Source organism: Alligator mississippiensis, chromosome 1, assembly GCF_030867095.1.
Source record: "Alligator mississippiensis isolate rAllMis1 chromosome 1, rAllMis1, whole genome shotgun sequence".
Classification (NCBI taxonomy): Eukaryota; Metazoa; Chordata; order Crocodylia; family Alligatoridae; genus Alligator; species Alligator mississippiensis.
In genome coordinates, this window is record NC_081824.1 from 482,957,850 (window position 1) to 482,972,726 (window position 14,877).

At 52.7% G+C, this 14,877-nt stretch overlaps 1 protein-coding gene and 1 long non-coding RNA gene across 7 annotated transcripts; one reads left to right on the forward strand and one right to left on the reverse strand.

Moving 5' to 3' along the window:
* Positions 1 to 12: 12 nt before the first annotated feature.
* On the reverse strand, positions 13 to 12,197 carry LOC102571921 (zinc finger protein 250). Of its 6 annotated transcripts, XM_019482379.2 has the most exons (6): positions 12,118 to 12,188; positions 11,710 to 11,825; positions 9,436 to 9,505; positions 8,457 to 8,570; positions 6,781 to 6,897; positions 13 to 5,650 (listed from the first exon to the last, which is right to left on the reverse strand). In XM_019482379.2, the coding sequence occupies exons 2-6, from the start codon at positions 11,713 to 11,715 to the stop codon at positions 4,356 to 4,358; spliced, it is 1,602 nt and encodes a 533-aa protein (XP_019337924.1). In that variant the 5' UTR covers positions 11,716 to 11,825; positions 12,118 to 12,188; the 3' UTR covers positions 13 to 4,355. The 6 variants fall into 6 exon arrangements, with proteins under 6 accessions (XP_019337924.1, XP_059579480.1, XP_059579475.1 ...); XM_059723497.1 differs by lacking the exon at positions 11,710 to 11,825 and having other exon boundaries at positions 12,118 to 12,197; XM_059723492.1 differs by lacking the exon at positions 11,710 to 11,825 and having other exon boundaries at positions 8,457 to 8,540; positions 12,060 to 12,130.
* A 79-nt stretch (positions 12,198 to 12,276) lies between these two features.
* On the forward strand, positions 12,277 to 14,236 carry LOC109281932 (uncharacterized). Its single transcript, XR_002088755.2, has 2 exons — positions 12,277 to 12,365; positions 14,084 to 14,236. It is a non-coding gene; the product is annotated as an uncharacterized LOC109281932 (long non-coding RNA).
* Positions 14,237 to 14,877: the final 641 nt, after the last annotated feature.

Sequence of the window (14,877 nt, forward strand, 5' to 3'; positions counted from 1 at the left end):
ATGACTACATACTTCATTTAATATGTACATGTTTATTCAAATGTAATTTTATGCCGATCTCATCTGTAAATACATTGTATGTATCTTGACAAAAATAATCAACTGTATGCTGATATTTTCCAATTAAGAGGCCCAAGGTCAGACTATCAAATACAGGTACTGACACTGCAATAGAAGTGACTTCATATTCAAATGGCCCATGACTTTACTGTGAGTGGAAGGATTTTTACACCTTCATCTCCTCCTACTTCTGCCAGCTTCTCTCTAAAACAGGGGCTGCCAAATAGGGCAGAGGAGATGACTGGCAAGCCTCAAAGACCTTTTTTTTCCCATAGAGATCACACTGATGAAAAGAAATCTTTAAGGCCAAAATGATTTATAGACCTTATCATTGCACTCAGGACACTGATAGTTTGCATGGAAAAAGGTAGTCCAGACGAACCGTGCCGCTTTAGGGAGGTGTTTTTTTTTTAAATCTATATCTGTCTGTGCCTATCAATTGAGAGCTGCATGGTTATTTTTCAGCTCTGAAAGCAAGTCCCACAGAGGATATTAGGGCAGCTGAGCAGCCTGGTAATTACAGAGCTGCCTGGGGACGTGTTATGAATGTTGCTGACTTTTTTACCAAAGAGCAGCGCACAGGCAGACATGTAGACACACATAACCATGCCCAAGTTACTGCTTTTTAGGGGGGCAGTTCACTGCTGGGGTAATATCTCCTAGCTGTTGCATGGATTTTGCAGTGGGTTTGCCCAGTCTTACCCAGTGTGTTTTCTCGAGGATTTGGCACGCACTGCTATGTTTTCTCACTCCCCCAAGAAGGCTTTTTAGACAAAAAAAATGCTTTCTGGGTCAAAGCTTGGTGCAGCAGCTTGCAGATGAGATGCATGCACCACTCACTACTAAGGGATGCAGCAGGCTTATCTGTCTGTTTATTTTGACAAAGTGTCCTATTTTTCCAACATCCCCCTCCCTATGATGTCAGTTATATTTGGGTCACTACTGCTGGGACATAGTGCCACTGCAATGCTGATATAGCTAGCACAAAGAGATGTTAGTTGAAGGTGGAGGTCCCATCGTGGATCACCCAGGCCCTTGCTGCTGCCCTTCCCTCCCTGCCTCTCTATGACTCCCACAAAGCACGCTCTGGTTTCTCTTCTTGTTGCCTCTATGGTGCCGGTAGCAGCCCCATCAGCCTCTAGAAGCCCCTGCCTGTGCTAGCTTCAGCTCAGTCCCCCCCAAAACTGGTATACTCACAAGGCATCACAACCATGCTCATTCACTGCCTTCTGCAGATGACTTTTACTGATACATATTTAAGACTGAACTTTCACGGACACTTTTAAACTATGCAATCATTTAGATGTAATTTTTTTTTAAAACAGTTGCAAATCAAATATGCATCTCATCTCTCTGGAGTCTCTCAGCGGGCTCCCTGCCACCCCCAAACACGAGCACGTTGATCTGTTTTGCACACTAAGGCAACAAGACAGCGGCTGCGATGGGAAATATGCTTGGAAAAGCAACACAAAGTATTTGGGCCACGTCTTTTGGGAGGCACGGAGAATCTAAAAGTGTGTGTCAAGCGCAGAAAGGAGACGCCGGTGGCAAAGAATGAAAACCAAAGACGGGGGTAGCTATCTGCTTGCTGCTCTGTGTTGTGACTATATATTAGCAAAGCCCTTCTCCTCCTCAACCCCTGCTTGGAGGGTGAATGCTGTGCTGAAGTTGGTGGAAGGAGGCTCACAGAGGAAAGCAATGACCACGTTCAGTGGAGGAGAGCTCTCCGCGGGCTTCAGCAAGTCTCTGGCCCTAGTCTAATGTGATAGTCTTGCTCAATGGAGGCCAATCCTTTTGGCAGGTATGCTACAAATTAGCCCCATATCCTCCCCGAGTGGCACTTTGAGCAGGGAGCCCAGGGAAAGGGAGAGAAAGCAGAGCAGCCGATTGGACAGGGGAAGGGGATCAATCTGCTGCTCTGCTTTCTGCTCTATTCCCTGTCTGCCACGACCTCCATCCACCACGTGCCACACACGCTGGCTTGCCCATGCCACAAGTTGGCCATCCTTATTTTACTTCTCGCCTCATCCTAAGAAACAGGCCATGGCCACACAACAGACCTGAAACAAGGGCTGTGTCCCTATTGTTGCAGGTAGGTGCTTGCAGGTAGGTGTTATCCTGGGTCATCTCTGCATGGCATCATTTCTATGACAACATGTTCTTGTCACCTTCCAGAGATCGAGACGTTGGGCTGGCAGGGCCCTCAGGCAGGCACCTAGTCCAACCCTCTGCTCATGGCAGGCTCCTCCTGTCTCATCTATCCCATCCACCATTAAAATCATAGAGAAGGTGAGCTGGAAGGGAGCTCCAGAGGTCACATCTAGCCCAACCTCCTGCCTGAGGCAGGATCAGCCCTGTGCAAACCATCCAAACAAACCATAATCTAAATTCTTTGTAAGACTACCATCTACCCTGGCACAACACAAGACATCGGGCCCAAACCTGCCACAGGAAAAGCGGGGAGGAGGACCACAGCAGCCAACGTCCTGCTGCTATAAAAGATTGTTAATACACATTCAAGAGATGCCAGGCAGACTACAGAGGAAGGCAAAATCCCACCAGTCCACACCAATCTGACCAGGAGGGAAATTTCTTTCTGATCCCATGTGGCATCAGTCTAGCTTTAAGCGGAGGAACCTCTGGCTTTGATTTCAGCAGGAGCATTGGCACATCCCAATCAAAATCCCCAGCCTTGGCTGCAGGCAATGCCCAATGCCTCCGATGGAGGCTTAGGGATGGGGAACATGACTTAGGAGGAGAGGCTGAGTGAAATGGGCTGATTTAGTCTGCAGAAGAGAAGACCGAGGGGGGATTTGATAGTAGCCTTCACCTCCCTGCAGGGGGGCTGCAAAGAGGATGGAGCTGGGCTGCTCTCAGTGGGGGCAGATGACAGGACAAGGAGCAATGGGCTCCAGCTGCAGCAAGGGGAGTTGAGGTTGGATATTAGGAAAAACTTTCTCACAAGGAGGGTGGTGAAGCACTGGAACAGGCTCCCCAGAGAGATGGTGGAGTCTCCATCCTTGGAGGTGTTTATACCCGGCTACACAAAGCGCTGGCTGGGATGATGTAGTTGGGGCTAGTCCTGCTTTGAGCAGGGGGGTGGACTAGATGTGACCTCCTGAGCTCCCTTCCAACCCTCATTTTGTTTGATTCTATGAAAAACACCCTGACACATGGATCTCTGTTGTTCCTCCCCATCCTGCCGATAGTTGTTCAGTTATGACAGACTGAGCAGAGTGGAAATACGCTGTATTTTACTACTGAGGCTGGTGAACGTGCAGCTTTGGAAGCATGCAACCCCATGGGGCACAGCACAGAGTTCAGCCCCCACTTTGTTGCTGAGGGACTGGCCAGTGGAGGGAAACTGCAGCATGCAATGTTCCCTGTTGACCTGGGAGCTCAAGGACTGCATGCTGAAACTGCTCCTCTCCAAATCTCTGCATCTCCTTCATCTCATGCAATGGATCCAGTGGGCAGGGTCTGCTTTAGAGGGTTGTGTTTTGAGAGGACACCCCGCAGCAGGGCTGGATTCAATAAATGCACATTTGCTGAGCCTGGTCCCCTTTCCTCCATGCCCAGAACCAGGTCTTTGTAGTGTGACACGCTGCCCGGTCTCATCTGTGCACATTCACTGGTGCAGACAGAGAAGGACTGAAAACAGGACTTGCATAATGCAATACCGCTGCTTTAAAAGGACAGTGCCAGCATGCGGTTACTCCTACCTGTATTAAACACCTGTCTTGTTTGTCTCCCTGCAAACTACAGCACATCCCTTAACCCTTCACACTTTGGGCCAAACACTCACCTGCACCCAGCCCATTTAGCTCTTGACTTTCAGGAAGCTCTGCCACTTTGCACCAGCTTGAAAATAGACCCCTTCTCTTTAGCAGGCTCACAGCTCATCTCCTTCAGCAGGAAGATGCCCACAAGAAGGGGCTCAGCCCCCACCCCCCAGTGGCCTGGCATGCCCGGTTGTCTCTGCCTCGTTTGGTGTCTCCCCCAAGCTACTCTGAGGCAGGCGTTCCCATTTCCTACGTGAACAGAGCAGCGAGGTCCTCCCATGGGTGTTCCAACATGGACTCGGGAACAGCCCCGGACACCTTCCCTTCCTTCTCCGTGCACGCTCACTAGTGCCACCGTGAGCACGTGTGAACCAAGGTACATAGAGTTGAATCTGCCAATGCCAATGCAGATAGCTTTACCTTACGTTTCCAACCTGTCCGGTGCCTGCCAATGTGGCAGCACGCGTTCCTGCCCTCGGGGCTGGAGTCATCGATTTGGGAAGGCACCGGAGCTCAGTACACGGGCGGGATGCCCCCGGCGTGCGTCCGCTGGTGCTTGCCCAGGTGGTACTTGTGGCTGAAGCTGCGCCCGCACTGGGCACACTGGTATGGCTTCTCCCCGGTGTGCAGGCGCTGGTGGGCCACCAGGTAGGAGCGGTTGGTGTAGACGCGGCCGCAGTCCGGGCAGGAGAACGACTGGCGGTCGCGGTGGCTGCGCTGGTGCATGATGAGGTCCGTGCGGGAGCCAAAGGCTTTGGCGCACTGGGTGCAGGTGAAGCTCTGGCCCTCACCGTGGAGCCGCTGGTGGAGGAGGAGGTCGGTGCGGGAGCCGAAGCCCTTGTGGCATTGGGGGCAGCCGTGGGGCTTCTCCGCGTGCGAGCGCTGGTGCAGCAGGAGGTCAGCCAGGTAGCCGAAGGCCTTACCGCAGTCCGGGCACGCATGCGGCTTCTCGGCGTGGCTGGCCTGGTGCCGGGCTAACTCGGTAGGGCCGGCGAAGAGCTTCCCGCACTCGGCGCACAGGCACCAGGTGGACTCGGGGTGGGTGCGCTCGTGCAGGATGAGGTCGGTTTGCGAGCGGAAACGTCGGCCACAAGCGCCGCAGGGGAACCAGCGCTCCGGCGGGTGGCAGAGCCGGTGCGAGGCCAGCTCCGCGTGGAAGCAGAAGCTCTTCCCGCACTGCACACACTTGTAGGGGCGCTCCTCAGCGTGCACGCGCTGGTGGCTCAGGAGCGCCGCGTGCGACCGGAAGCCATCCCCGCAGTCCAGGCACGGGAAGGGCTTGGTGGGCTTCGGGGCCACGGCAGTGCCCCCCTCCATGACCGCAGGGGCTGCAGCGCAGGCAGGTGGTGCGGCAGCAGCACGCGGCTGGGTGTGGGTGCGCCGGTGCACCGTGAGCGCCGCTTTGTGGGTGAAGCTCTTGCCGCAGCTGGGGCAGAGGAAGAGGCTCTCGGCCGTGTGCCCGCGTTGATGCTCCACCAAGGTGGCGTGCCGCCCAAAGCTCTTCCCGCAGTCTGTACAGATGAAGGTGCGCTCGGCCACGTGGCCCCACTCATGTTCGCTCAGGGCCTCTGTGTCACCAAACTGCTGCCCGCAGTCCAGGCAGGACAACACCGGCTCCCCCACACAGCTCTGGGGTGCCCGGGCACAACGCTTCCCAAAGGCCTGGGGGCTCTCATTCCCCGGCTGGCTCTGGCAGCTTCTTTTGGGAGCCAGGAGAAGGCTCTTGAAGGGTGCTGGGTTTGTCTCCCGGTCCTCAGGACTTTCCTCTCCAGACCCTTCTTCCTTAATGGCTTTCCCAGCCCAGATACCTGGACAGAGAAGCCAGAAACTCTGTTAGAGGCTGCAAATCAGTGAGCTACTAGACTGAAAAGCCCCACACAGCTCTGTTCACCTTTCGAGCAGAGTAAATCGTCGTTGCTTTTGGCAGGCGCCATATTCTCCTTCCAACCTAGAGAGCTGCATGGGTCTGATTCCCCTTTTGCACACACCACAGCCAGGTCTACGTGCCAATGCAAAGCAATGGAAAACCAAGCCCACTTCTCACCTACCACCCACAAGGAAGGTCACGGAGCTACTGTCAGGACCGGTCACTCTGTGCAAGGCTGTGACCGATCCTAATGTGGCTCTGGTATTATCAACACTGGGGCTTGGGCACCAGCTTCAACTGCCCCTGACTTTCCCCAGGAAAGAAGCAACTAATTGCCATTTGTGCCCTTGACAATCCCCACCACTGCTTTGGTCCCATCTGTCAGAACGAAATAACAGCACCATCCTACTCGCAGGGGCTCTGACAGGGCATCGCTGTTTAAAAGCTGAGCATCCCTGATCCCAAGGGGATTGGGGCCAGGTGACGTGTTTAGACAGACCGAAATTTAGTATGGGGCCCAAGCCAGGAAACGTCTCATTTGGCTTCCAAATCCCAAGGAGATCGTGGAGGGGGAAAAAAATGAACCGAGCAGATTTGAGCTGAAAACAAACTTCCCGCGCACGGTCACTTGTACAGACAAAAAGCAAACCTCAATGTTCTTTTTTTTTCCCCCAAAATGTCAAAAAGCAGAAGAATCCCCTCCCACCCCTAAAAGATCAGAAGGAAAAAGAGCAGCACGTTGGACCCCCACACAATATTTTGTAGTGGCCTTTTTCGTTTTTTCATGCCACTTGGCAGGGTTGACTAAAGCAGAGTTGACTAATGTTTGAGCACAAAGATGGTTTCCAAGCCAAAAGGTCTCTTTGCTCCCCACATCACAGCCAAGCCTGCTGGACTATGCTAGCATCCTATTTTATAAGGCCCAAAACCTCCCCGTGTTTTGCCAAAATGCCCAAGATGGTTGTTGTTAGGTTGTTGATGCAGTCTACCCCAGAAGCAGCTGCAATGCGTGCACACCGATTTGCAACGCTCTGTGGGGCCGTCCCAGGAAAGGTCAGGCAATTCCCTCACCTGCAGAGTTACTGCAAGGGGCTTCTCTCTCTGCAGCCTCCAATAGCAGGCCCGCAGTCTCCTTCCGCTCTTCTCCTTCCGGCTTTATCGGCAGGTCAGGCTTGGCAGTAGGATGCCCTACAAACCACAGACCAAACCACCATTGCGAAAGCTCTCCGTGGCTCCTCTCAGGCATCGGGATCCCCCCAGCCAGGCCTCAGCCATTGCTGGACACCAGGAATGACACGGGCTGGTCTACAGCTTGATGTCCCTTTTGCAAGACAGACCAGCTGCTTTTCCCTGGACTTTTGGTGTTAATAGCCCATAGGGGAAGGGAGCATGGAGGTCCAACCTGCCCCATAGAAGCTGTCAAGTCCTAGAAGGTCATCTGAAATGCCCAAGCCCCCGTCAGCCCTGTCCCCATGTGCGATGAGCATTGGGAGGTGGCACACATCTCAGCTGCAAAAGGACATGGGGTTACTGGGACATCCATCGCATCTCCCTTTGCCTGAGGGAGGCCCCCAATACCTGGCTGAGCGCCTGGGACCTCGTCTATCGATCTGTGCCGGCGTCATCTGCTAGCGCCAGCACAGTGCAGCTACAGCTGTATCCTACTTGTCCCATCCAGCAGTGAGGGAGAGGAGACACGACTGGGCCTAAAAGTTTAGGGGAAGGAAGGAACGTGCGCGTCTCCTGGGGTGGAAAAAGAGACGGGCCTTCCTTCTCTCCATCCATCAATACCTACGAGCACAAAGACCAACGCTGGAGACTGCAGAGGAAAAGGAAGGGACTTCTTTTATTAAGATCCCTCTGCTTCATGGGGCTTTCCCCTCAGAGGACCCCCGGCCCCTAGCACCTCTTTAGGCAACCCTGTCAAAATCTGGGCTGGAGCTTCATGAAAAAGTCCTGCAGAGAAGCTGATTTCCTCCCCGTCTCCAGAAGCATTTTCAAGTTGGAAACCTGCTTAAAAACACTTGGAGGAAAAAAGCTTGTCCCTGCTTCGTTCCAGGCTGCTTAAAGAGCTAGTTGAATTTTTTATGTGAAAAATGTGTCTAAAGCATTCTTTAAAAATGATGCTGATTTCTAAAATGTCTTCTGTTTTGTATTTTTTGTTAAAGGGAAAAAAAAAAAAAACACAACCCTAAAAGCTTGGGTTTTTTAACTGATTTTATAGAGAGGCTGATATTCCTCAAACATTGCAATGTTGAAAAAAGACAGATTCCATGTCAGTGATGAGCAGGGATCCTGTTTTTCTGCGGTTTAAAAAATTTTTTAAAAAAATCCCCAATTTTTGGATATAAAAAAATAACCCCAAATCCACATTTTTTTATGATTAAGTTGGAACACCACTAATCTATATATGCATATTTAGTGGTGTTTCATTTTAATCTAATCTATATATGCATATTTAGTGGTGTTTCATTTTAATCTAAACTATATATGCATATATAGTGCGGTTTCTTTTTAATTTAATCTATATATGTATATATAGCGGTGTTTCATTTTAATCATTTTTTGCGTTATTTTTTTATATCTGAAAATTGGGTTTGGGGGTTTTTTTTAATCAAAGAGAACCAGGATGAAGAACGCACCTGTATTTTTCCAGCAGCTCCAAGTATTTGCATGTGATCGTTAATGAGTGTAGTCAATAAAGCTGATCAAGGGGCCCTGCTGGGGTTGCTTGTTCTCTCACTCACCTGTCAGGTTGCCCTGGGAAACTGCTCTTTCGGGAAAGTCCAGGTGATCCGTGAGCGGGGGCTCGTCTTCCTTTTCAGTCTTTACTGCAAGGTCCAGGTGGGGCCCAGGACACCCTGAGCAGGGGAAAAAATGAAAGGATCCTACCCATCGCACCCAGCTTCTCCAAAATCTTGCACATCATGAACGCCACAGAAACTTATGAAGTTTTCCTCGAACACCCTGCAGAGCTCAGAACCATTAAAGAAGCACACTTGCCTCTGCTGGATGCTGGGTTTACTGGTCTGGCCCAATAAGCCATCTCTGATGCTATCTTTTATTTTATTTTTTTTTAAGAGATGGGGAAACTGAGGCAAAAAATGGGAATGGCTCAAGCTCACAGGAGGTGAACCCAGGAGTCCTGGCTCCTGCCCTCATCAATACAGCCCTCCCTCCTGGGATAGCACATCTTCTTTTTTGCAGCGAGTGCTGTTGGGGGCATGAACCTGCACCCTTTGTCCCTACCCCAATAAATCTGTTTCTACATTTCGGGGGGCCAAAGGGGGGTCTTACTGGGAGCCTTGATTGGAGGAAGCTGCTTAGTATTTCTCTATTCATACCAGCCCCCTCTTATGTTTGTGCCTGCTGGTATAATTGGCTTTTTCCTGGCCTTCTCCATGACTGCTGCTTCTCCGACTCCTTTGTGCCTAAAGCTGAGCGTGCTGAACCTCACACGCTCTGCAACTTCCCCCTGTGCTACTTGGTTGATTAGGGGATTCGTCTCAGCCCAGACTTATGCGGAGAAGTGCCGAAGCAAATCCCTGGCAAGGCAGAAGGGACTTTTGCTTGCACGGAGGATATGGAGATGGTGGAAAAGGTGGTGACACCGTCTCAAACCCTGGAGCAGGATAGCAAACTGACTGCACAGCCCCAAATCAGTGAGGCAGCAACAGAGCCGCACACCGCTTCCCTCCCAGCTGGCTGGGAGCTCCCGTTACTCACCGGAGGTATCGTGGGCAGGAAAACCGCCTCCTTCAGCATCCCAAGGGTCCATGATGTCCCTCTTGCAGCCCTGGAGAAAGAGGAAGGGATTAGAAGCTGCACAAACCTGGTCATGAAGGATGTGAAGCAGGCAAGTATTGCAAGGGGGTGTTTCACCCTGCATTTTTGACCCTGACCCCATTTATGCACAGGATGGACCAATGGAGACCGTAGCAAGCGACCAGCCCTGACTTGCTGGAGCAGAGAGAAAGAAGCTAACGGGAATCATTTTGGATGAGTCTTTCTGTTCTGTTTTTTTTTTATGCTGAAAGGACCCAAATGCAAAGGAAAATGTTGTGTTTTGGCTGCATGATCTGGGCCATTTCCTTGTCGCAGCTCCCTTTGTGGGCTCCTAACCATTCCCACCGCACCAGCACGTCCCGGCAGAGCCAGTCAGATGAGACACCAGCACGCACGGATTTCACTGGTGACATGAAGCACTAGACGAGCTCGGTGCCGTGCACTCTGCATCCGATCCAGGCACGTGCTCACAATCCAGTGAACTATGCTGTGGGACACCTCTAGCTGCAGCTGTAGGGGCTGGCAAGGAAGCACGCTACGGGGTCTGTTACGGTGCCGCGGGCTGGCTTTATCCCATGCACCAAACTGGGTTTCCTTCAACAGGGGACACATCTACACATGCGCTTTAATGTGCATTAGCCTATTTTAATGTGCATTAAATCGTCACTAAAAAAACATGCCCTTTAGTTGATGCGCATGACAATGCTAATGTGCATTTTCCTAGCACCTATGGGCATTTGTACACATGCTTGCACCACAGGGCGCTTTTAAAAGCCTGCAGCACCTGCAGTTGTATAAGCAGCAAAATGCATGTCAGCACTGAGAAAATGACAGCGGTGCAATTTTGAACTAAAATACATTGGAGGTGTTTTAGTGCAAAAGCGCACCGCTACCACTGTCTGCACGCTGATGAGCATTTACACAACTGCACACGGCACAGCACAGACTCGATTAATCAAGTCTGCTCCGACCCGCTGGATCTCCGCCGCGTTGCGGGACACAAAGGTATGTGTATAAATGCCCTCACAATTGAGGTGCTAGAGTTAGTGGCAGTAACTAAAGTGCGTCAATGCATGTGTAGACGCACCCAGGGATGCAGAATCAGACCGGGGTAGATGCCTGGAAGCCAACATCAGGGGCCTGGCAGCCGATGGGGAGTATGAAAAAGGAGATAAGAAAGCAGTGGCTAAGCTGATAGAGGAGAGAGCTAAGCCTGCTTGGGGAAAAGTCCCACTCCCTTAGCAAGCCTCCGGCATGCAGAAGGGAGACCTCAAAATAGTGCATTTAAAAACTTCTAGTTTGGCTGTCCACGGGCCCTGCCGTCTGCATCAACACACATGACCACAGCACCTGGCTGCACATGTGCAACCATAAATGCACACATCCTCGTCCAGAGCTGTGCATTTGCACGCTGGGGCCGTGCCCCCTTGCACCTGTCACGGAAGAGCACGGGGTTGTGGGCTCTCCCAGGAAAAGGGGACGCTGGTTTAAATGACACGTAACACAGCTCACGGATTTCACCAGTGACATGACAGTTTGCAGGTGATTTCTTGTCCTGCCCTTTCCCCTTCAAGCTGGTTGGAGTGGTATAAGCAGGATCAGGTTGAGGTGCTGACATGGGTCCAAGGGAAGGGGAAGAGGTTGGAAAATGGGTACATCTGGGATGGTTTGGGCAGGGACAGTGTGTGCAGGAGAGAAGACCGAGGAGGGATTTGATAGCAGCCTTCAACTCCCTGCAGGAGGGCTACAAAGAGGATGGAGCTGGGCTGGTCTCAGTGGGGGCAGATGACAGGACAAGGAGCAATGGGCTCAAGCTGCAGCAAGGAAAGTTGAGGCTGGGTATTAGAACAAACTTTCTCACTACTGGGGTGATGAAGCACTGGAACGAGTTACCTAGAGAGGTGGTGGCATCTCCATCCTTGGAGGTTTTTAAGACCCAGGTCGACAAAGCCTTGGATCTTGTTGGGGCTGGTCCTGCTTGGAGCAGGGGGTTGGACTAGATGTGACCCCCTGAGGTCCCTTCCACCCTCATTGTCTAGGATTTTGCCTGGTTAGACCTGGAGTGACCTCCAGCCTCACTTCTCTAGACGTCTATGAAGAGTGTCCATGCTGGGTGCATCCCACCCCAGCAAGGCCAATGCCTTGCCCCTTCCGCACCGCAGAGATGATGCTTTCAGCATCGCTGTACAGAGATTGCGTGTGATCGGTACTCACGGGCATGGATGTCTAGACCTCCAGTGAGCATTAGGATCCCCCCTGTCTGGGGCCTGCAGCATGACACCAGCTGGAGCCGTTCAGCTAGTAATCCTTGCCTGGAGCCCGTCACCTCTCTGGGGTGAAAGCAGAGCATTCGTAAGACACCTAGTCGTGGAGCCGTAGGGCAGGAAGCTGCAGAGGTCACCCCTGACACGGCACCAGGCATCACTCCCCACCCTGCTTGGGGAAAGCAAAGCAGCGGGGCCGCGACCACCAACACCCTGCTTGTATGAAATACTCTCAATAGATGTGCCAAAGAGCCCGTGCCTCTGCTACACAGGAAGGCAAACCCCCCCCCCAGTTTGTACCAGTCTGACCAGGGTGGGGAAATCCTTTGCTGGCCCCAATGCAGCGGGCGGCTGGTACCTGCGGCCCGGGCTGTCCTCTCCTCTCCTGTCCTGTCCCGTGCCGTGCCGTGCCGCGCCGTCCGGGCCGCGGCTCCCAAGGATGCTTTGCTGCAGCGCAGGAAGCGGGCGGGAGCGGCCGGGCGGAGCCGGAGCGGCGCGGGGCGGGCGCCCGGCTCCTGTTCCCACGGGCCGCGCGCCCGCTCCTCTTCCTTTTCTGGGGAGAAAAGGGCAGGATTCCTGGGTTCTCCCCCGGGGGGGGGGAAAGGGGTAAGAGTCCTGGATCTTGGTTTTGTTTTTGTTGGGTTTTTGTTTGTTTTTGTTTGTTTGGGGGGGGGGGAACAGCAAGACAACTCGGTGCTTTTTGTGGGGGGGAGAAAGGAGCCAGGACTCCCTGGTTTGGTTTGGTTTGGTTTGGTTTCTCCCGGATTTGGGAAGAAAAGGGCAGGACTCCTGGGCTCTCTTCCTGGTTTGGAGGAGAAAGGAGCCAGGACGCCGGGTTTGTTTTCCAGCTTTGGGGAAGAAAAGGGGCAGGACTGCTCGGTTCTTTCCCCCGGGGGTGGTGGGGGAGAAAGGGGTAGGATTCCTGGTTTTTTGTTGTTTTTTGGGGGGGAAAGGGGTAGGACTTTGGGGTGTTTTTCCCAAATTTGGGGAGAATATGGCAGGACTCCTGGTTTCTTTTTGGGGGAGGGGAGAGGGAGGGATGGAGAAAGGAGCTGGACTCCCTGGGGGTCCCCTCCCTCCCCCCCCCCCCCCCCCCCAGATTTGGGAAGAAAAGGGCCTAACTTGTGGGTTCTCTTCCTGGTTTCGGGAAGAAAAGGGCAGGACTCCTGGGGAGGGTGGGGGGATGTCCTGTCCCGTCCCATCCCCCCTGCCCCCCGCCCTGGATTTGGGAAGAAAAGGGGCAGGCCTCCTGGGCTCTCTTCCTGGTTTGGAGGAGAAAGGAGCCAGGACACTGGGTTTGTTTTCCAGCTTTGGAGAAGAAAAGGGGCAGGCCTCCTGGGTTGTGCTCCAGGTCTTGGGAAAGGAGGGGCCGGGACGCCTGGGTGCTCTGCCCAGCTCCGAGGGGGGATCGGGGCGCCCGGGGAAGGGCGACGCGCAGGACTCCTGGGTTCCTTCTCCAGCTCCAGGAGGAGCCGGGCTTCGAGCAGGTCCCTGGTAGCCAGGACGTCTGGGTTCCCGCGGGGTTATCTTTGTGGCCAGGTGACATCCACCGACCATTTCAACAGCGATTCTGGCTACTGGGTGCCGAGGGAGTATCAGCCCCTAGAGTTTTTTGCAGATGTTGACTTTTGAGATTTTCAGTGCCTCAGTTTTCCCACTCTGTAAGATGGGGCTAATGCCAGGGAGGGTGAGGCATCCCTCATTCATGTTTGCACAACAGAGAGGAGCCCCCCAAGTGCTGCTGTCCTTCAAGAGCGCTGGCCTGCCCCGCTCACTAGCCTGGGTGCCATGTGTGACAAACCCCGCATAGGTGCAATGCCGTGCCCAGGTATATCACACCTTCCTGGCGTGGACGTGGAGCCACACAGGCTGGTGGCTGCTGTCTTTGAGGCCCTGCGTGTCTGTGTAGCCCCTCCAATACAGTGGAGGTGGCTTCCAGCACGGCTGTACCGAACTTGCTTGCTGTGGCTATAAGCAGGATGCTGGTATCTATGTGCATGGACTTTAAGATTTCTTGGGAGCATTATGGTCATCTTCTCTGGCCTGTGTCATGCCGGAGGTCCCAGAAAAGTCCATCTAATAATCCCCTCGTTAAGCCCGTAACTTTGGAGGGAAGCTAGAGCATTAACAAGCTCTCCGGTGCTAATCGAAAGACTAACGGAGGATCCACTCCCTCCCTAGGGAAGTTGTTCTCATGGTTATTCGCTATTAAAAGCCCGTGCTCATTTCTTTTCTGAATGCACGTAGCTGCATCCGCCAGCCACTGGATGCATCTCGTCCTGATTAAAGAGCTGCTAGATTATCGAGCTGTTTCTCTTTCCCAGGTTACATCCTGATCAAAATGCATCTTTAACCTTCTGCGGATCAGCTACAAAGAAATTTGGACTGAGAGTCTCCTCTCCAAACAAAAAAAAAGGCATATTTTCCAGATGTGGAGCGATTCTTCCCTTTTCCAATAAAAAAGCACCTGCTCCCTATGTTGGGTGATTCTTGCAGCTCTTTTCCGAGGCCTCTCCAATGAGCTTGCTTTTTATTTTTTCAGATGTGTTGACACCCCCAGGGCACAGATCTGCTGTCGTGGGTGTGACTCCAGCCAAAAAGAGTAAAGCCCCTTTCCCTGTCTCAGCAGTGCTGGTGAATCCATCGGTGTCCTTGTCACCTCCCATCCCTGCTAATGGCCGGCCATCTCAGAGGCACGTGCCAGCTTCTTCGTCTCTCCTGTACTTCATTTCCCCCTTTACACATCATTAATGTGGCAGAGCCACGTAACTGCTTTATCACTGATGCTTGCCAGGTCCTCATCCCGGGTGCGCTGCACACAGGAGGAGGTGGCCAGCAGTCTGGGATGCATCACCACACGCATGTATAGTGCCCGAACGCTGCTGTCTGCGCTTGCTCTTCCCTTGTTATCATGTAAGGTTGGCATTTGCCCTCTGAGCCAATCTCACACTGGGAGCTGGTGGTGGGCTAGGTTTTTATCGCTATGTCCTTTCTAGAGTCACCGCAGTCCAGGACACGTAAGACATCTCTTCCTAGGAGGGTGACGTGTATGACAGCATCTGATAAAATGAACCTGAGTTCACAAAAGCTTGTGTGTGCAGGCTCTCTCTTTTCTTTC